This window comes from Rana temporaria, chromosome 11, assembly GCF_905171775.1.
Source record: "Rana temporaria chromosome 11, aRanTem1.1, whole genome shotgun sequence".
NCBI lineage: Eukaryota > Metazoa > Chordata > Amphibia > Anura > Ranidae > Rana > Rana temporaria.
Window position 1 is genome coordinate 126,497,070 of NC_053499.1, and position 22,959 is coordinate 126,520,028.

General features: G+C 45.9%; 1 protein-coding gene across 1 annotated transcript in view; it reads right to left on the reverse strand.

The window, feature by feature from the left end:
- Positions 1-22,959, reverse strand: part of LOC120917643 (5-hydroxytryptamine receptor 3A-like) — a 53,345-nt gene that overhangs the window by 14,019 nt on the left and 16,367 nt on the right. Inside the window, exon 4 of the mRNA XM_040329091.1 lies at positions 14,581-14,690. Coding sequence (XP_040185025.1) covers positions 14,581-14,690 — 110 coding nt within the window. The remainder of the gene's footprint in view (positions 1-14,580; positions 14,691-22,959) is intronic.

A 22,959-nucleotide genomic window follows, 5' to 3' on the forward strand; every position in this document is an offset into this window, starting at 1 on the left:
TACCCTGGCTACAGACTCACCAACCTCATATTAACTGGGGTAGCAAGGAGGTCAACTTTGTATCGTCCTACTGCTCCCACAACTGCTTCCCATCGGTCACCACCACCTGCTCTACCGTCACTGCCTCATCAGAAAGTCTCCAACACGTCCCCCCGGCATACCTGGAGTTTGCTGACGTTTTTGACAAGAAACAAGCTGACCGTCTACCTCTCCATAGACCTTATGATTGCCCTGTCGATCTGTTACCCGGGGGAGCAATCCCTTTTGGCCGTATTTTTCCTCTGTCAGAGACTGAATTAAAGGCCCTCAAAGCCTACATAGACGAGAACCTTGAGAAGCAGTTCATTCACCCTTCCTCCTCCCCTGCGGGGGCAGGGATCTTCTTTGTGGAGAAAAAAGACGGCTCCCTCCAACCCTGTATAGACTACAGGGAGTTGAATAAAATTACGATCAAGAATAGATATCCACTACCCCTCATCCCTGAGCTCTTCCAAAGGTTCCGGTCTGCTAAAGTCTTTTCCAAATTGGATCTTCGGGGGGCCTACAATCTCATTCGAATTAGACCCGGGGATGAGTGGAAAACAGCCTTTAGGTCCAGATTTGGCCACTATGAGTACCTTGTTATGCCGTTTGGCCTCTGCAACGCCCCAGCTACTTTCCAACACCTTGTCAACGACATTTTTCGGGAACACTTGGATAACTTTTTAGTGGTCTATCTGGACGATATCCTTATTTTTTCAGCTTCCATCGATCTCCATCGGGAACATGTTAAGACTGTCCTTACCATCCTCAGACGTCACAAACTATACTTGAAGGCCGAGAAATGTGAGTTCGAAAAGAGTACAGTACAGTTCCTCGGTTTCATTGTCTCCACTTCTGGGGTTGCTATGGACCCACAAAAAGTTCAAGCCATCCAAGAATGGCCAGCCCCTAAAGACAAAAAAGGGGTACAGCGCTTCATTGGCTTCGCCAACTTTTACAGACGCTTCATCACTGGATTCTCCACCATAGTGGCACCCATCACCAAACTCAGCCGCCAAGGTAACCATTTTGTCTGGTCACAAGAGGCTCAAGAAGCTTTCGTCAAGCTCAAATCAACATTCATTTCGGCACCTGTCCTACGTCATCCTGACCCAGCTCTACCCTTCATACTTGAGGTTGATGCCTCTGAAACAGCTGTTGGCGCCATTTTATCCCAAAGACAAGGTCCTAAGGCACTTCTGCATCCCGTGGCCTTCGCTTCCCGGAAATTTAACCCACCAGAGAGAAACTACGACGTCGGTGACAGAGAATTGCTTGCGATTAAATTCTCTCTTGAAGAGTGGAGGTACTTGCTGGAAGGGGCAGTCCACCCTATCATGATCTTCACAGATCACAAAAATCTAGAATACCTGCGTTCGGCTAAACGTCTGAGGCCCAGACAAGCCCGTTGGGCTCTTTTATTCACCCGGTTTAATTTTCTGATATCTTACAGACCCGGCTCCAAAAATGGGAAAGCAGATGCTCTCTCCAGAATGTTTTTGGAAACCCCCGCGACACCAGAGCCTACCACCCTCCTGTCATCACACAATTTTTTGTTACTTCCACAATCAGATCTTTTTAACTCCCTGAAGACCGCTTCCAGGCACTGCTCCAACCCGGGAGATCTTTCTCTTAAAAAACGGGACGAACTACTCTGGTCTCAAAATAAGATTTTTGTTCCCCTGGAAACTCGACACCTTGTTCTCAGTACGTTCCACGATCACAAACTGGCAGGTCACTTCAGAACCCGAAAGACCGCAGAATTCGTTTCTCGCACATTTTGGTGGCCAAGATGGAGACAAGATTGCAAGGCTTCTGTATCCGCTTGTACTCATTGCCAGCGCAACAAGGGGCCAATTACAAAGAGTTGGGGGCTACTCAACCTTTGCCCATCCCTGAACGGCCATGGTCCGAAGTCTCTATGGACTTTATTGTGGATCTTCCCCTGTCCAGGGGCTTTTCCTCAATTTTTGTCGTCATTGACCGTCTCTCAAAGATGGCACACTTCTTGCCCATGGTGGGCACCCCATCAGCTGCAGAAACAGCCAAAGTTTTTTTTAAGGAAATTGTCCGCCTTCACGGATCTCCCAAAAGCATCGTCTCTGACAGAGGCGTACAATTTACAGCCAAATTCTGGAAAGAACTCTGTAAGACCCTTGACATTAAAGTTTGTCTCATCAGCCTACCATCCACAGAGCAATGGTCAAACAGAGAGAACAAACCAGGCCCTGGAGCAATACCTCCGTTGTTTTTGTTCAGCCTCTCAGGACAACTGGTCCTCATTACTCCCGTCTGCAGAATTTGCATACAACAATTCGATTCATTCTTCAACCAATCAAACACCTTTCTGGTCCAACTTTGGGTTTCATCCTTCATTTCTTCCTAGCTCTATCCCGGAAACATCAGTTCCAGCTGTTCAGGACCTCATAGCCTCTATTCAACTAAACTTCAGGACACTCCAGGAGTTGATGCATCAGGCTCAGGAGGATTACAACATTTTTTTTGATAGGAAGAAGAGGGACAGTCCGACTTTTGAAGTTGGAGAGAAAGTCTGGTTGTCAGCCGCAAACCTCAGGCTACACGTTCCTTCCCGGAAACTTGGTCCAAGGTTCATCGGCCCTTTTAAGGTCAAACGGAAAATTAACGATGACGCTTTTGAGTTGGACTTACCTAAGTCTTACAAAATTCATCCTGTCTTCCATGTTTCCTTATTAAAGCCTGTCGTTCCTGATTCTTTCCCCGACAGGGAAGAATCTCCACCTACACCTATTGAGATCCAGGGTGAGTTGGAGTTCGAGGTTGAGGCCATTCTGGGTTGCAGAAAAAGAGGAAGACAGCTGTCATACTTGGTGAAATGGAAGGGATACCCTCCAGAAGATAATTCTTGGGAGCCATCAAGGAACTTACACGCTCCACAATTAATCCGAGCTTTTCATCAAAATCATCCAGAATTGATGTCCAGTTTGGGCGTCCGGAGTCCACCCCTAGGGGGGGGCACTGTCAGGGCACTGGCCTTTCACGGTCACATTCCCCAGTTGGCTCTGGGTGGAATCGAACCTAGGACCTCTCCATTACAGGTCCAGCTCTTTGCCTCTGAGCCACTGCTCAGTGTTATTCTGCTTGCTGTCCGTTGGAGCCTGGTTCTGAATCTGTACTACTGTGGACCAATCAGTGGCCTGAGCGGCCTATTTAAGCCAGCCCCTTCCTCCTTGCTAATTGCTGGTTTGTTGTCAGCTTTACCCTGTTGAAAGAACCTTGAAACCTGAATACCTTGACCTGTTTGACCCGGATTGGACTTTGACTATTCTCTGCCTTCTCCTGCACTTGACCCCTGGCCTGCTTATCGGATCTGCTTACGTCTCCACTCCTTGACCACCGGCTCTGTTTCATTGGACTCTACCTTCCGGAATCCCTGATAACCTGGCTTGTCTTCTGATTCTGCTTTTGTTCCGCCCTGAGCGGGCTCTCAGCCCCGTGGACTCTATTTGTTCCTGCATCGCTGCTTCTACCTGCTTCAGCCTCACCGGAGTTTCCAGATCGCATTGACTTACCTTCAAGTGACCTCCCGCTGCAGGCAGCCGGTGCCTCTTTGTGCCCCTCCTCGCTGTCTCCACCTCCAGGGGGTGAGGTGCACAGAGTCGCAAAGGTAGCCGCCCTCAGCATCTCGGCCTCGGTGAGTACTTACCTTAACGGTTCTGACAGCAGGGCTTGGGAGCAGGGTGTAGAAAGAAGCTGTATTTTCCCAGCCTGCTTGTGGAATTGTGTGATCTATTGCTGAGTAGATGCAATTGAATGAGTGAACACATCCTGGAACCCGGACCTGGTTGTAGTGGAGCTGGGGCCACAAGCAAGTCATTGCAAGACCACAGAGAGAGAGAGAGTACTAAAGTGTGTAGGACTGCCCCATCACCACAGAGAGTTCTGCACTGCCTTCTCATTAAGCGGTACCACTGGGTGAGCCCATCGGCTTACATCATCTGCAAGCAGCTGTCCCAATTGGCGGTATACCAAAATCGCCCAGAAGGAAAAACAGGTCCATTAAGGACTTGGCACAGCTTTTTTCGCTAGCAAAAGCAGTTTGGGTGCTTTTGTAACCAAGTTGACAGCCCATCCAAACATGCTCCATAGATCATGCCCAGTGACCAGGTCTCAGACTTTGCCGCCAGATGTAGAGGAAGGGGAAGCAGCAGGGAGGAAGATGTTTATATGGACTGGTTGTGGCCATCTACACTGTCATGCCTCCTTCTCCCAGTGAGACAGATACTAGAATCTTAAGGCCTGAGGCTCCAGAATTTATACCCCAAAATCACTTCCTGGAAAGTAGGGTTGTCCCGATACCGATACCAGTATCGGTATCGGTACCGATACCGAGTATTTGCGGGAGTACTCGTAAATAGAAATAGAATAGAATAAATAGAATACTCCCCCCCCCTGCCGCCGTATATCGTTAATCACTGTGCGGCGAACATTACAGGCACCTTTAGTTTGAATAGCTGTTTTGCCCGCCGCGCCGTGTATAGACACTCCCCCTTGGACGGATCTGTCCAATCCCGAGCAAGGGGGAGTGTCCTTTACACGGCGTGGCAGGGAAAACAGCTATTGAAACAAAAACTGCCTGTAATGTTCGCCGCACAATGATTAACGCGGCGGCAGCATCGGCATCAGGTATGGGGGACATGGCTGGATATATGTGGGGGACATGGCTGCATATACTGTATGGGGGGACATGGCTGCATATACTGTATGGGGGGACATGGCTGCATTTGGGGGGGGGGGGACATGGCTGCATATGGGGGGGGGACATGGCTGCATATGGGGGGGGACATGGCTGCATTTGTGGGGGGACATGGCTGCATTTGGGGACACATTTAAAAAAAAGTATCGGTATTCGGAATCGGCGAGTACATAAAAAAAAAGTATCGGTACTTGTACTCGGTCCTAAAAAAGTGGTATCGGGACAACCCTACTGGAAAGTCAAGAAGACCCCCCCAGTTTATCTGACTGCAGAAGACACAGAGACTACCCAACCACTCACAGAACCAGATGGTTATGGGCTCCTATTACTCAATGGACTACAGGTCCCAGGAGGGCTTGGGAGCGGGTAGGAGAAAGAAGCAACATCTTTCCAAGCTGCTTGTGGAATTGCACAGTATTTTGCTGAGGAGACACGAGTGTGAACACATCTTGAGAGCTGGACTTTCTTGCAGTGGAGTTGGGGCTGCAAGAGTGTCATTGCAAGACCACGGAGAGAGAGTGCTAAAGAGTGTAGGACTGCACCATAACCACCAAGAGTTCCGCACTATTTACAGTTGCTACCTAGAGACTGTCTGTTCCTATTTGCTTAGATTAGAGTTACCACGCAGATGGTATTACATATGACTTAGTTATACCTTTGGGTGCACCCTAAGCAGCTGCAATATTACCATTTTCCACACAGTTGATTTACATGTTCTCTGATTACCAGGGCTGGACTGGGACAAAAATTTGGCCCAGGACTTTATCCAGACTGGCCCACTATGACAGATTTCTTCCATTACGGTCATAGCTGTTGAGTCAGCTGTCTGTCCCCTCCCCCGTGCTCCTTCTGGTCTCCCCATGCTCCTCTGTCATCCCCCCTGCTCCTCTGGTCCTCCCCCTGCTTCTCTGTTCCCCCACATGCTTCTCTGTCCCTCCCCCAAGCTCCTCTGTACCTTTGTGCTTCTCTGGTCCCCTTCCCCTGTGCTTCTCTGGTACCCCCCTGCTTCTCTGGTCCCCCACATGCTTCTCTGGACCCCCTTATGCTTCTCTGTTCCTCTCCAGCTCCTCTGTTCCCCCATGCTCCTCTGTACCCTCATGCTTCTCTGGTCCCCCCCCCCGTGCTCCACTGGCACCCCCTTTGCTTCTCTGGCCTGGACAGTTTTCTAATACAATTAATCAGTGATCACTGGTCTCACTAAATACAGATATTTTTTTTCCCTTAAATTGTAGGTTCACCTTTACAGAAAAATCTGTAAGGCGAACTTACACAGGACCCCCTGGATTGTGGCGATCTCCCGTTCTGAGCCCTGATATAGCCGCCTCAGGGGTCCAGGATTCACGTGTCTTTTTCCCTGCTGAGATGGTGGGCTACCGGGTTCTGATTGGTCTGGGCTGCCCATGTGATGGCACCGACCAATTAGAATGCTCCGAAACATCCCTCCTGTGGGGGTACAAATTGGTGACTCCGCTGCAGGGATTTCTAAGCCCCGGACCCCGGGCTCTAAGGCGGCTATACCAGGGCTCAAAACATAAGATCGCCGCAATCCAGATCAGCGGGACAGGGAGGGGGGTCCTGTATCTTGCATAGATCTGTTCATTTGGAGAGTACAGGAAATGAGAGATCAGATAACAGCCTATGTGGATAGAGCTGTAGTATTGAAAACAGGAGAAGTGTGTCCTGCGTCCTGTAAAGCTCAGCATACACTATGCAATTTGATTGTACAATCTCGTTTAGGTCCGCCATCTATTATGTAGTGCAAGGGTCTGCCTGATCGGATAGCCTTCTCCTCACATGGAAAATGGTAAAAAGAAACTCCAGGCTGTCTGTTTCAAAGCTGCTTACTGGTGATGTCTGCTCACATGAAAAATGGTAAAAAGAAACTCCATGGCATACTATTGTTTAAAACAGTTTTTCTTGATCATACATCATGGGACACAGAGCCTTAATTACTTAATGGGTTATGTAGTCACCACAGGTGATTGGACACTGGCAAACCCAATTAAAATTGAGTTCCTCCCCTATATAACCCCTCCCAAATGAAGGGTACCTCAGTTTTTTCGCCAGTGTTAAGGTGGTTGGTCACGTTCAACATGTGCTAAGAAGAAAAATGCTATTTTGATGGTCTGGCTGCGGAGACCTAGGAGCTATAACCGGATCCATTCCTTGGGCTGATATCAAAGGCCTAAGATGGTTGGTACCCAGGCCTCGTGTAAGAAGAAACAAGGTTTGCCTGTAATGAATCTCTGCGGAGGTCTGGGCTCTGGGATCCAGACTTTGGTGTACTAATACATCTGTGGCACGAAAAGTTTCTGGCAGAGTCTTCTACAGGTCATGGTATGAGTTTTTTCCTAAAAAAACCCTTGGTAAACCTGAAGGTTGGCACAACTTGCCTGCCGTGATGGGTGAAAGCTGGAACTACTTTTAGTAGCCTTCCTGCGGCGTGGATCAGGAAAGAAGAGGATAATTTTATTTATGTATTATCTTCTTTGGAGTAGGATGTCTTCCATGTTCTCACCACTGGAGGGAGTAAGTGCAAACCTGGTGTTTTCTTACATAGCCTTCCAGGATACATACTCAGTGAAGACAAATAAAACCCCAATGCTGGGTACTCACATGGGTTAGGTGCGTTAAGTGCACCACTCTGTATACTGCCTAAAAACGCTGGGTAATGGCTGGAATCGAACGTACCAGTAAGCAGCTTTGAAACAGACAGCCTGCTAAGAATCCCTAAAGTGATTCATAAGTGTGTTTGACCAAACTTAGCTGTGAGGTCACATGCTCAGAGGTGAGCAGCCATTACCTGAGGGTAGGGAGCATTAGAATGTGAACACCGTAGCAAGCTGTTTGTCACATTTTTTTGAAGTTACTAAATATATATCAAAATAATTTTATATCAACTACATTGGACGGATTTTCAATCTTGAATTAGAAAATCTGTGTTTTATGCACTACAGCACTTTATGATTCACTTTTGTGGCACTATAATTTTATGAATTATCTATTTATTATATCCTACTGTGTGGCACTATATTTACATATTTTATTTATGTGCATGTTTTCATGTTTTCATATAGTATAATAATTTACATTAATATATATTTGCGACATATATCACAGTATAATTTACAGATAAAATATATTTCATTTGTTTTAATTTGGGAAGATTTTAGGTGAGATAGCGCAGCACATTAATTTAATTGGCTTCACACGGTATATGAGACCTGATTATTGCTAGCAGCTGTCACTTTTACTTTAATTTGTTGATCACCTTTTTATTTAATTGAATTCGATTTTTTTATTATTGCACTAGGTAGTTCGCAAGATTCTCACAATCCATCCAATATAATAGCTATGTAACGGCAAATGTTTAATACATGTAACCTTACAGAATAGCAAAAATGACACTGTAAAAGGGATGGGCCGAACACCCCCCCCGTTCGGTTTGCACCAGAACCGTCAAACGGACCGATCGTTTGCGCAAACTTTTAGAACCCCATTGAAGTCTATGGGACTTGAACGTTCGAATTCAAAAGTGCTAATTTTAAAGGCTAATATGCAAGTTATTGTCGTAAAACGGGTTTGAGAACCCGGGTCTTGCCCCAGGGAACATGTATCAATGGAAAAAAAAGTTTTAAAAACGGTTGTTTTTTCTGGAGCAGTGATTTTAATGATGCTTAAAGTGAATTTTTTTTTTTTAATCCTTTAAATATCGTACCTGCTGGGTGATACTATAGGAAAAAAGTCATTTAAAACGGCTTGTGGCTTTAACCACTTAAGCCCCGGACCAATATGCTGGCTAAAGACCCAAGGGGTTTTTACAGTTCGGGACTGCGTCGCTTTAATAGACAATTGCGCGGTCGTGCGACGTGGCTCCCAAACAAAATTGGCGTCCTTTTTTCCCCACAAATAGAGCTTTCTTTTGGTGGTATTTGATCACCTCTGCGGTTTTTATTTTTTGCGCTATAAACAAAAATAGAGCGACAATTTTGAAAAAAATGCAATATTTTTTACTTTTTGCTGTAATAAATATCCCCCAAAAACATATATAAAAAATATTTTTTTCCTCAGTTTAGGCCGATACGTATTCTTCTACCTATTTTTGGTAAAAAAAATCGCAATAATCGTTTATCGGTTGGTTTGCGCAAAATTTATAGCGTTTACAAAATAGTGGATAGTTTTTTTGCATTTTTATATTTTTTATTTTTTTTACTAGTAATGGCGGCAATCAGCGATTTTTTTCATGACTGCGACATTATGGCCGACACTTCGGACAATTTTGACACTTTTTTGGGACAATTGTCATTTTCACAGCAAAAAGTGCATTTAAATTGCATTGTTTATTGTGAAAATGACAGTTACAGTTTGGGAGTTAAACACAGGGGGCGCTGTAACATTTAGGGATCACTGTGTATGTGTTTACCAGTGTAGGGGGGTGTGGCTGTAGGAATGACGTCATCGATCGAGTCTCCCCTATAAAGGGGATCACCCGATCGATGCGCCGCCACAGTGAAGCACGGGGAAGCAGTGTTTACACACGGCTCTCCCCGTTCTTCAGCTCCGGGGAGCGATCGCGACGGAGCGGCTATAAACAAATAGCCGCGCCGTCGTCCCGGATCGCTCACCGAGGGGACCCGACCTCCGCATGTACCGGGGGGGGTCCCGATCGGACCCCCCACCCACGTCTAGCAGAGGACGTACAGGTACGTGATTGTGCCTGTCCGTGCCATTCTGCCGACGTAAATGTACATGAGGAGGTCGGGAAGTGGTTAATGTAATGTCTGGTCCCTGCAATATGGATGAAAATCACTGAGAAAAATAGCATGGGTTTCCCCGCCCCCCTCCCCCCGGTCATTACCAGCCTATTTGGCCCTATATACTTTGAACAGCAGTATACAGGTGGTGCAAACAAGACAGGGACTGTAGGTTTGTTGTTAAGTAGAATCTGTTTGTAATTTTGAACTGGTACTTTTTTAAAGTGTAGCTCCAGCCAAAAAAATCAATTTTTTAAGCTTTTTGGAAAACATAGAGCAGTGAGTGCGCAGTGAGGTAGGGTAGTACTGTAGTGACGTTGTACAGAACAGCCATGCTGCTATCACTGCTGTAGTTTTTGATGCCCCTCTGCCTCCTGACTGTGGTTTGAAGGTTCAACTTCACATCTATGCGATGCATCAGAGTATGTGCCTTGCTGCAGAACAGCCTATTAATTTGAGAATAAACTGCCTGCCACCCCTCAAGTGCATGGGCCTTTTTTTATTTAAATTTTTTAATGCCACTGCACCAAAATGCATGGTGCTTTTGTTAGCATGCATTTTTATTTTTGTGATTTTTTTTTATTATTATTTACTAGGTTTAGGTGCACACTGTACAGAGGACACAGACAGTACACCACGTGAAAATACTGCAGCTAGCACAATCACCTGCCTGCCAGTATATTAGGAAGAGCGGATCTATCTATACACAATACAGTGTATAAATATATATACAACACCTGAGATGCATATATATCCTCTACACACTGTAACTCTAACTGACTAGCCTGCCTGCCTGCTCTATCTAACTCCAAAAAAAATGACTCTCTCTCTCTCTCTCTCTCTCTGTCTTTCTCTGTAAACCACCAACACACTACACAAGGCCGACTTCCAGGCAGCATTATATAGTGTGGGGCGTGTACTAAACCCCCTGAGCCATAATTGGCCAAAGCCACCCTGCGCGCTGTGATTGGCCAAGCATGCGGGTCATAGTGCATGCTTGGCCAATCATCAGCCAGCAATGCACTGCGATGCCGCAGTGAATTATGGGCCGAGACACGCCACTCGAATTTGGCGCGACCGGACCAAAACGTTCGTAATTCGACGAACGATCGAACATACGATGTTCGAGTCAGTGGCGGAATTATAGGGGTCGCTGAGATCGCAATGGCGACCGGGCCCCTTGCTGCAGGGGGCCCTTGAGGGCCCCCTGTACTCTTCGATAGAAGGATCGGCAGTTGAGCGGCAGGGGCGGCTGAGATGAGCTCCTCGATCGTCAGCCGAACTGTGCAGGGAAGGAGCTCGTCACATGAAAGAAGTGTGTGCTCTTTGTCTCCCCCTAGAGTGCAGTACCCGGCAGGAAGAGCCAAGGTAAATGTCTGCCGTTTTTTTATGACTATCTATTTACTGTATGTGTGTTTATATGTGTGTGTGTGTGTGTATGTGTATGTAATGTGCATGTATATGTGTGTGTGTGTATGTGTATGTAATGTGCGTGTGTGTGTGTGTGTGTATGTGTATGTAATGTGCATGTATATGTGTGTGTGTATGTGTATGTAATGTGCATGTATATGTGTGTGTGTATGTGTATGTAATGTGCATGTATATGTGTGTATGTGTATGTAATGTGCATGTATATGTGTGTGTGTGTGTGTGTGTATGTATATGTGTGTGTGTGCATGTATGTTAAAGCGGTTGTATACCCACTGTCTTTTTTTTTTTTAAACCTGAAAAGCAAAAGCCATAATCAGCTAGTATGCACCGCATACTAGCTGATTATGAAATACTTACCTTGGAACGAACCTGGCCCACGCCGAGGGAGATGTCATCTTTCCTTGGCGTGTCTTCCGGGTATCGCCACTCCAGCGCTGTGATTGGCTGGAGCGGCGATGTCGTCACTCCCGCGTATGCACGCAGGGCTGCCGGCCCTTTAGCCGAGGATCCCCGCTGCGCATGTGCCGCTGCAGTCAGCAGCGCATTGCGGGAATATCTTACAGGTTTAGGAGATATTCTTTATACCTACAGGTAAGCCTTATTATAGGCTTACCTGTAGGTTAAAGTGGTAGTACAGAGTTTACTACCACTTTAAGGTGACCAGATCATTAAAAGGAAATCCGGGGACATATTTTTTTTTTACTAGTAATGATGGAAATCAGCGACTCTCTGCCCGTTGCCGCCACCACCCGCCTAACAGCCTGTCAAGTCTCACTCTCTGGGCCCCGGCTACTACTGGGTGGGGAGCGGAGGAAGGTCACTCCGCCAGGGGAAGGCAAGGAGATAAGCAGGCAGGCAGCAGGCCGGGGCTTGAGCCAAGGCAGAAGAGGCATAATCATCAGAAAGGAGCACAGATAAGGAAAAAAATTACACCCCCCCTAAGCTAGTAGGAGCGGCGGGTGTGTAATTCAGATTTTTTTTTCTATTCTGCACTGACTGTCTTTGAAATTGCCCAAGCCCCTGTTTAAATCCAATCCGGGGACAAAACCGGGTACAGACTTGGTCAGGGGAAAGTGTTCTCAATACGGGGGCTGTCCCCAGAAACCGGGGATGTCTGGTCACCCTAATGTGTGTGTGCATGTATGTATGTATGCATGTGTGTGTGTGCATATGTATGTATGTGAGTGCATGTATGTGCATATGTTTATCAGTGGCGGTGCGTCCATAAGGGTGCATGGGTGCCGCCCCCTCTCTCCAGCCACCCCCTCTATGACTAATGGATAGATTAATGCATAGCATGAATCTATCCATGGTCACCGCTGCCACCCCCATATTTAGATGTCCGGCCCCTTTTCGGGCGATGGGTGCCTGAATTACAGCGGGGGGGGGGGGGTTTGAAGCACCTGATTAGAGCCATAGGCTCTAATAGGCTTCAAAATAGGTGAACTGCGAGCGCCATGCTGGGAGCTCACAGTCAACCCAGGTGTGTTAAAAGGGCAAATTAATATTCACTTTCCTAACACTGAACCACCTCTCCACCAATCAGGTGTGCGGGTCTATTACCCGTCACCTGATTGGCTGAAACGATAGGAGCGGCTATTGGACGATTATCAGGAGGAGAGGAAGGGAGATGAGGACGGCAGGAGACGCATGAAGGACCCCGCTTGTGGCGGTCACCTGCTGCCCCACGAGACTGGCCGAGCGGGCAGGGGGATTCACAGTGATGGCATTCGATGGCACAGTTGCAGCATGGCAGCATTTAATGGGCACACTGGCATTTGATGGGCACACTCGCGGCATTTAATAGACACAGTGGCAGCATTTGATGAGCACAGTGGCAGCATTTGATGCACAGTGGCGGCATTTAAATGGGCACATTGACAGCATTTGGGCACAGTGGCAGTGTTTGGCACAGTGGCAGAGTTTGATGGGCACAGTGGCAGCATTTGATGGGAACAGTGGTGGCGTTTGATGGCACAGTGGCAGCGTTTGATGGGCACAGTGGCAGCATTTGATGGGCACAGTGGCAGCATTTGATGGGAACAGTGGTGGCGTTTGATGGTACAGTGGCAGCTTTTGATGGACACAGTGGCAGCATTTGATGGGCACAGTGGCAGCTTTTGATGGGCAGGGTGGCTGTAAATGAAGGGCACAGTGGCTGCAAATTATGTTTTTTTAAGAATTTTTCAGTTTGCTTACGCTCCCTAAAAAATTTGAGCACCAGCCGCCACTAGTTTATATGTGCATTTATATATGTGTGTGTTTTTATATGTGTGTGTGTGTTTACATGTATGTATGCACATTTTATGTATGCGCTTTTAATCCTGACCCCCTATATGTGTACAATCAGAACCTACTTGTTTATTTATTTTTTGATTGTTCATAGTACCAGCAAAAAAAGGCTGTTCCTCCAAAAAGCGATCCATGCTCAGATCGCTTTTCAGAGGCATTTGACAGCCGGTAAAGAGGCAATATCTTGCCTACTGACCGCCTGTTTTAACCGCTTAAATGCATCATCGCTATGCTGCATCTGCACGCAATGCACACAGTTGCAGGGGGGTTTGCAGTATAGCCCCATTCACCTAGGGGTATACTTCAAGGGTGCCCTGACTGGAAAAAGATTGAGAAACACCGACATAGAGCAACCGATGCCTTCATTTTCCTCAGGGCTCAAGTCCTGCGGGAACGCGTGGGAACGGAGTTCCTGCACTTTTTTCACAGCAGGAACTCAGTTCCCTTTGCAGGACTAGAGCAGCCGAGCCGCCCGAGCCAATCCTTCACTAAGCGACGATGCCCAGCTCGAGTCACTGTCAGGGGCAGGCGAACCTTAGTAATCCTTTATGTTACTGGCCGCTTCCTGTATATGGATTCATCTGGTAGTGTGCAGTTATTCCGTCACTTCCTCGATGCCGCAATGTCTGCTGGGAGGTTTTGTCATTGTTCCCAGGAGACATTGCGGAGGTCTGCCGCGAGTTATCGTGAGATTTAGAAAGAAGCCGAGGAAGTGACGGAATACGCTACCTGATGAATCCATATACAGAAAGCGGCCAGTAACATAAAGGATTACTAAGGTACAGTGGATCGAAAAAAAAAAAAACATGCGGTTTAGTAATTATGCATATGAGCGTAATTTTTATTTATTTTTTGGTGGGGGAGTGGATCTTGGGTGGGAGTTCCCACACTTTTTTCCCCAGGACTTGACCCCTGATTTTCCTCCTGCAGCCGCTGAATACCTGCAGGAGGGAGAGAAGGAGAAGCAGGGGGAACTGGAGAAATCGGTTCCTTTATATGCAGCCACCCACTTGCAACCGGGTCCTGTTCCGCCAACGGGCTCAGAGAAGAGAGCCCTGTCCGGGGGTCAGGGGGGCCCTTCATGGTTTCTTGCATCGGGGCCCTGAAGGTTCTAGTTACGCCACTGGTTCGAGTCGAACATGAGACCAACTCAACAAGGATGTATTTTTACGTATATACATATATTGGAGACCTGGTAATGTTTAATACATGCCCTTTTTCTACTGAAGTTAATGGTCTACCCGAACCAAGGAAATTAGACAAACCAGAATGTAGGGAGATCTTGGTGTGTTATCAACGCTGAGAGCTGTCACTTCATATAAGAACCATCACAATGAGCTGACTTACATTTCGTAGATGTAAAGGTCTGGTTTCCAGAAATAATCACTGTTAACAAACAGTTCTGTTATTCCACAAAAGTCATCTGGGTTCCAGCTAATGTATTCATCTCTCCATGCCTGGAAGGTAAAAACAAAAGGAAATGACCCAGGATACCTGCATAATATTATCCTTATATGGTAGAGTCTTTACTCCTTAGAGGTGAGAAAACAGCCCCATGGGCACAAGTGCGGTACACCTTGCCCCATTACATACTCTTTCCCTTGTATCTGGAATCTCATAGATGTTCTACCTTTGGGAACACCCGCCTTTCACTTTACTTAGCCCTGCCAAATAGCACAGTCTTTTCTGGCAAGGCATGAGACCTGATTTTTCACTGCTGCAGTTAAGTAACACTTACAGGTCGTGCCCCTCCCCCAGCCTGTGACTGGTCAGTAAAAGGAGAAGCAGCAGAATGATGAACTCATCTCACTGTCACACTGGGGGATATCCACAAAGATCCGGCGTAACTTAATTTTTTGCATTTAAGTTACACTGCCTTAAAATTTCTACCTAAGTACCCGATCCACAAAGCACTTACCTAGAAATTTTGGGCTGTGTAACTTAAATTCCGCCGGCGCAAGGCGTTCCTATTGTAATGGGGGCGATTCCCATTTAAATTAGGCGCGCTCCCGCGCCGGCCGTACTGCGCATGCTCGTGACGTAATTTTCCCAACGTGCATAGCGCGAAATTACATTACGCCGAGCTTTGTGGATTGCGACGGGTCAATAAAGTTGCGTCGGGAAAAAAAAAAGATACGGCGCGAAAAAAAAAATTCAAAATTAAAAAAAAAATTGCGTCGCTGGACAGAAAGGTCTGTTTTTACAAGGTGTAAACAGTTTACACTTTGTAAAAGCAGCCCTAATTTTGCGTTTGCAAACTAAAACTTACGGAGAAAAAACGAAGCTGAAAAGCTTCGTGGATCTCCGTAAGTGCTAATTTGCATACCCGAGGCGGCATTTCGACACGAAATGCCCCCAGCGGCGGATGCGGTACTGCATCCTAAGATCCGGCAGTGTAATTCAATTACACATGCCGGATCTTCTCCCTAACTATGGAAAACTGATTCTGTGGATCAGTTCCATAGTTAGGACCAGGGATACGACGGCGTAACAGCAGTTACGCCAGCGTATCCCTTTTGAGGATATGGCCCTATGTTCCTTGTTAGGAAATGAATGCTGCATCCCAGCTGACTGTCTTATTTTGCTGCTTCTTTTTCTTCTCCCACTCTTAACGCTTCTGCACAGGATGATACCAAGTCAAATTCAGGTACTTACACTGCTTGCATTTGATAAATACATTTAACAATGCATTAATGAAGACAGAGCTGCATTATTGTTTGTCTTTTATACCAGCCTGGATTTCGGATTTGAGCATATGATATTGTTGGTGAATAGACATGTAGTGCTCCTCAATACCGTCACATATCCTGGATATTCCTAGAAGAGCAGTGCCCTCTGTTCTTCTGTTTAACCACTTGCTGATCACAATACTGTATGTAAATTATCGTTGCAGTTTGCAAGTGGGTTACCAGGATTATGGATGAAGATATCAGCCATAACCCCAATATCTTTTTATTTTTTGAAACCGGCGGCTGGCTTTCTCATGAAACCGTTCTGAGCGGCTCATCAGCTGCTGAAACGCTTTTCGAAGCAGTGGGAACGTCCAATCCCCCTCTGGTGTTTCTTGGGCTTATCGTCTCCGCCGGTTTGCCCGAGAAGTGATCCAACGGTGCAGCCAGCTGCTCCCAAAGGCGATCAAAGTGTACATATTCCTTGATTGCCTCTATGGCCTTGGAGGACTGGAGCAATGTCATGATGTCACCACTTTACTTCCAGTACAGGCTGGATGTAAATATATTTTTTTCTTTTTTTAAAAGATCAAAAATATGTTTTTTCTATTTTGCTTTTAAAGGGTAAAGAGGAGATCTGGAGTCTTTTTGACCCCAGATCTCTCCATAAAGAGGACATATCATCCTTATTTCTATTACAAGGGATGTAATAGGGATAAAAGTGATAAAAAAATAAATAAAAAAATTAAAGGGACAGTGTAAAAAGAAAAAAGAAAAGTCAAATGTATATATATAAGAAAAAAAATCATTCTGTGCTCACACGCAGGAGTGGTCGCATACTTAAGTCGCGCACGCCTATGTAAATGGTATTCGCACACCTATGTAAACAGTATTCATACCACACGTGTGAGGTATTGCCACAAACGTTAGAGCGAAAGCAATAATTCTAGTACTAGACCTCCTCTGTAACTCTGAACAGGTAACCTGTAAAGGCATTTAAAGCGTCGCCTATGGAGATTTTTAAGTACCGTGGTTTTTTTAGATTATAATTCTTTTTTATTTTAAAACAAATCAGTACAACACATATATATTAAAAAAAAAAAAAAATACATAACAGAACATTATTACAAAACAACAGTCACAGTCCGTCTTATTATTATACATCCCCTTTAACCTTGTTGTCAGTATCAAACATATATCTCCTTCTTACATATCTCTCCCCTTCCCGAGCATCCCTGAGAGAGAAAGAAGAAAGGAAAAAAAAAAAAAAAAAAAAAAAAAACACAACAACCCACCCTACTTCCCTCTCCTCCGACCCTTCTCCATATTTCTGTGGTTTCTCATTAAATCCCACATATACCCAATCCAAGTTCCCGGGCTCCTTCTATACCATTCAGCCTTATCCCCATTAACCTTCCCCCCTGTGGTCCATATAGGACTTCCAGGGAGTCCAAGTTCTTAAATATTTTTCCCTTTTATATTGTGTTGTCAGGACTAACTCTTCTAATTTGCTTATTTCCCTAACTTTACATATCCACATCTCCGCTGTTGGTGGAACTGGTGACTTCCACCTCTTCGTTATACAGGCCTTAGCGGCATCTAATAGATGGCATATAATCATTTCCCTATAGGCTTTTTCTGGTATTTGGTTTAAATGCAGAAGATAGAATTCCGGATCTTCCGGAATCTCATAATCTGAGCAAAACTGTAAAGCACTTTTAATCTCTGCCCAAAAACTCCTTAGCATTGGGCACTCCCAGAATATATGTAGCATCGTTCCTTTGCTTCTCTGGCACCTCCAGCATTTATCTGATACCTCTGCAAACATTTTGCTTAACTTTTCTGGTGTCCTATACCATCTTGTGAAGATCTTATAGTTTGTCTCTTGTATTCTCACACATATTGATGTTTCGTGTGTTCGCCTGTATATGCATTGTCGCTGTTCCGAACTGAAGGACTTCTCCAATTCCCTTTCCCATTCCTGAACGCACCTCAGAGGGCAACCTCCTGATCGTACTAATAACTCATAGCTTAATGAAAGACTATGTAGTAATGTTCCTTGTTCGTTGCATATTTTCTCGAATTTCATGAGTGGTCTCTCAAAGCTCTCTGGATTTGGCAAAGTGTTCAGGAAGTGAACTATCTGAAGTGCATTCCAGAATTTCAAACGGAATACACTTCCTATTTCCATCAGTTCCGCTATGGTTACCCATCTTCCCATGTGGATATACCTTGCTACTTGTATACACTCTCTTTTTCTCAACTGCCGGAATGCTCCGTCTTCGTATCCCGATGGGAAGAGGGGGTTACCTATCACTGGGTATAGTGGGGAGGTCCTGGGCTCGATGCCCATCATAGGTAGTGCTGCTGCACAGATCCTCACCGTGTTACCCACTATTGGATTTTTATTCATTTCTTTAGGGAGTGAGGCAAACCACCACGGTGCTCTTTCTAGAGGTGTTTTGAATTGCGCCTGTTCGATTTGTACCCATAGCTTCGTATCTGAATGCCTATTCCAGTCTATTAGCCTGTTCAGATGTGTTGCGTAATAATATTTCCTTATATCTGGGACTCCCAGTCCTCCCTGCTGCTTAGTGCTCGTTAGTTGTTTCCTATGTATCCGGGGGTTCTTATGTGCCCATATGAACTTAAAGATCACTCTCTGACACTGTTTAAAATACTTTGATGGAATATGTATTGGTAATGTTTGTAATAAATACAAGATTTTCGGGAGTATGTTCATCTTAATAATATTGCAGCGTCCTAGCCAGCTATGAAAACCCTGGTTCCACTTATCCAATAAGATCTTTACTTTCTGTAAGAGGGGTGGGAAGTTCAGCTCAAAGATCTTCTCCACCTTCCCTGCTAATTGTATACCAAGGTATGTCAGAGCATTGTCAGTCCATTTAAACTTAAATTTTTGTTTTAGATAGTTTATCGCTATATGTGGGACGTTTACCCCCATCGCTTCCGATTTATTAAAATTGATACGTAGGTTTGATAAAGATCCGTATCTCTCAAATTCCTTCATTAATTCTGGAATTGTAATCAACGGGTTTGTAAGACTGAACAACATATCGTCTGCATAGGCTGTAATTTTACAGTGGTTCTTCCCTATTTGTATGCCAGAAATATTAGAGTTTGCTCGTAGCGTACACAAAAAGGGCTCTAGTGACAGGGCAAATAGAAGTGGAGACAGAGGGCAGCCCTGTCTTGTCCCATTTGAGATTGTGAGGGGCTCGGACAGAATTCCGTTGGCCCGTACCTGGGCTGTTAAGCCTGAATACATGGAGAATATCCACTGTATTATTTTGTTCCCAAAGCCGCCATATTTTAGGACTGCCCTCATGTAACTCCACCTCACCCTGTCAAAGGCCTTCTCTGCGTCCGTATTGAGAAATACGCATTGCGTCTGTGTTGAGTTGGCTAACTGCACCAGGTTAATTGCCTTGATTGTGTTGTCTCGTGCTTCCCTGGTAGGGACAAATCCCACCTGGTCCAGGTTTATTAAGTCTGGGATATGTTGTTGTATCCTGTTTGCTAAGACCTTGGCAAAAATCTTCACGTCCGAATTTAATAACGAAATTGGTCGGTAGCTTCCACATAGGGCTGGGTCTTTCCCCTCTTTTGGTATCACCGAGATATATGCTAGCAAGGTATCTTTGGCTAAACTGGCCGATGTCCCTAAGGCATTAAATAGTTTAACCATATATCCTGATATCGAGGGAAACAGAATTTTATAATATTGACCTGTAAAACCATCGGGTCCCGGGGCTTTCCCCCTTTTCATTATGCTTACTGCTACTTTAATTACCGTGGTTTTTTGCCATTCCACGAGCCTGCGCAGTTTTAGAGTGTGACATGTTAGGCATCTATTTACTTGGTGTAACATCATCTTTCACATTATACAAAAAAATTGGGGTAAATATTGTGTTTTTTGTTTTTTCTAATGTAGCGCTACCCCCGCAGGAGCCGCTGGTTTGTTGTTGGGATCGGCATATTAAGTTACCTCAGTGTTGTCTAGGGGTATAACTGATGAATAAAGTAGTGAGCGAATGTCCAGTACATGAAGAAAGGTTTTTAAATGCTTTATTTCAGGCCCAACATAGCCAACATCAACATGCAGTAGGAAGGAAAGGTTGATGAAGCGATAGAGAACTTGCGGTATCAGGCCTGGATATAGAAAGAGCAATCCTGCTCTCAGCAGCACAATAATAGTAGTCACCGTTCGTCGCCACTCTAGCCAGAGTGGGTGAAGTGCCCCCGGACAGACTTCTGCCACAAGCCTGGCAGCCGAAGTGTCACTTTAGATTGCTGGGAAGAACAGGCCTCTGCCACAGACCTGGCTCTAGGGCCTCTGCCACAGGCCTATTACTTGAATGAGCTAAACGAATGAATTGAGCGAATCCTCCCAGTAGATTAAAAGTAGGTCACCGGATGACAGCAAAGAGTACCTGTCAGCATTCCGGTCACCAGATCCCCGATGGTTCGTTCAAGCTCTGTTGGACAACCTGCCTCCGGGTTCTCCTCAAGCCGACCCCCCAATCGAGCAGCACCAAGCTTGGGATCTTCTCAGTAATTTGGGGGACCCAGTAAGTCACTGGGGCCCCTCTCAGCAATTTGGAGCTCCGCGTAGCATGCGACCCTGGCCTGGAAGGCCATCGCCGGGGGCCGTTGGATGCGCGCACCCTAAAGGTGGATGCCGCACCTGGAACCTGGAACCCGCGGGAAGAACCAATAAAGATGGCGTCTGCCCCAGATTTACCCCTCCCCAGCATGCCCCACGAGGGAAAAACTCCTCTAATTGGCTGCTGGGGAAAAGTGGTTCTGCCAGAATCCCTCTGGCGCCACCTGTCGCCCAGGGGTGGAAACAACACCCCTGGAGCGCAGACTGACCCACAGGACAGTTCTGGAATGACAGCAGCCCATAACTTAACAAATTGTGAATGGGAGCAAATAACTCTCCCATTCTCCACTAACTTTAGCGTAGTGCCCATACTGAAAGTAAGGGGGCGCTACACTAAATTTATTAAAGTGTATTTTTTCCCAACAAATTGCTTTTTCAAAACCACTGCGCAAATACCATGTGATAGAAAAAATTGCAACAATCACCATTTTATTCCCTAGGGTCTCTGCTAGAAAACAATGTGGCATGTTTGGGGGTTATAAATACTTTTCTAGCAAAAAATTCAGATTTAAACTTGTAAACAAAAAGTGCCAGAAAAAGCCTGGTCGGCAAGTGGTGCTATAGGAATACTATTGCACGTAAAGATTCAGATTACATTTTATTTAGCAATGTTATCAACAGCACTTACTGTAGGTCAAAGCTGTTAATCAGCTCATCAGGTTTTACTGCTATCTGAGACTTATATACAGTAGTGAGATTTCTCCTCACTTTCCTTCCCGTGGAGAATGGTTTCACAGGACAGGAAGTGGGAGTAAATCTCCAACATCAACACAGAAAAATTGGGTCATCTCTCACCTAGTACTCGGTGGTCAGCTTTGGCTGATCATGAGGAGAGTTGTCCACCAAGCTTTGTGGCTAGGTTGACCTGAGTGTAGGGTGACCACATTTCCAAACTAAGATTCAGGGACACCCTCCCTTCCCAAAAATCAGCTTGTGATGTAACGAATCACAGCACACTGATTGGACACAAGAGGCAGGATTTATGATTTCTCCAATCACAAGCAGGGGCGGGATTGTGCTCCTCCAGGCAATCCCGGCCAGGACAAGTACTGTCAGGGAGTAAAGCGGTGATGTGGCGGCCTTTTTTGGGGGCATCAGATTGGCCCCCGGGGGGTGGCTGTGTCAGTTTCATTCCGGGACACTGTATTGTCCTGGAATAAATGTGCCTGGGACAGACCTGCAAAATGCGGGACTGTCCCGGGCAATCCGGGACACGTGGTCACCCTACCTGAGTGTGCCTTGGATATGCTGCTCTTTCAATGGGGAATATTTGCACGGCAGTGGACCTTATAGTTCCTCTTTCCCATTGCCCCCCCCCTTGCCTGGGTTGGTGTGGGTGCCATAGGGTGGGGAGGGACTGGTTCATTCCGGTGTTTTGGGGTTATTACTCACATTAGGTCTGCGTACTGATCTCCTGTTAACATTGATTCATGTGTTTAACAGTTTTTCATGTTATACAATGTCTAGGTGCATGCCCCTAGGCTTCAGCCTCATTGAATGGTAAAGGGCATGCATTTGTGTCACGTACATTCTTTCCTACTTTTGTTACACAAGATCTGTTTTTACACCTTGTACCTACTTTTCACTGTATGCGCTGTACTTTATGTTGAACTATTTTCTTTGTTCAATAAACCGTTTATGAAGCTAAGACATACCTTAAAGCAGTTGTAAAGGAATTTTTTTTTTCACCTTAATGCAATCTATGCATTAAGGTGAAAAAACATCTGATGTGGCCCCCCCCCCCCCCCCCGGGCACCCGTTTTACTTACCTGACCCCTCGAAAGTCGAAAGTCCAACGCTCGGTCCCGAGATCCTCTTCGCCGCTCAGCCTGGCAGCTGATTGGCTAGAGCGGATGGATTGAGAGCAGCACAGCCATTGGCTGGCGCTGCTGTCAATCACATCCAGTGACGCGGTGCGCCGAGGGGCGGGGCCGAGTGATACAGTGAGTGGCTATGGCCACTCGCTGTATCACAGGAGCGCGCCCGCAAATACTCACCACCATGCGAGCTCTCTCGCATGAATGTTGTGAGTTCTTGCGGGGGGGACCAGAGACAGCCGCCGAGGGACCACAGAAGACGTGGATCGGGGTCACTGTGTGCAAAACTAACTGCACAGTGGAGGTAAGTATAACATGTTTGTTATTTTAAAGGAAACATTTTTTTCCCTTTATTAACCCTTTAAGTGCACTTTTTTTGTTTACATTTGGTGTTAAGTTTTTGCGCACTGCACCATAGGAATAAAAAAAAACACAAGTGAATAATAGTAATAATGGTTAAATATGTGTAGCACTACCCCCGAAGGAGGTGTTGGTTTAGATTTGGGCCTGCCGTTACCTTACTGTTCCATACGCTCGTTTCAGGGGTTGTCCT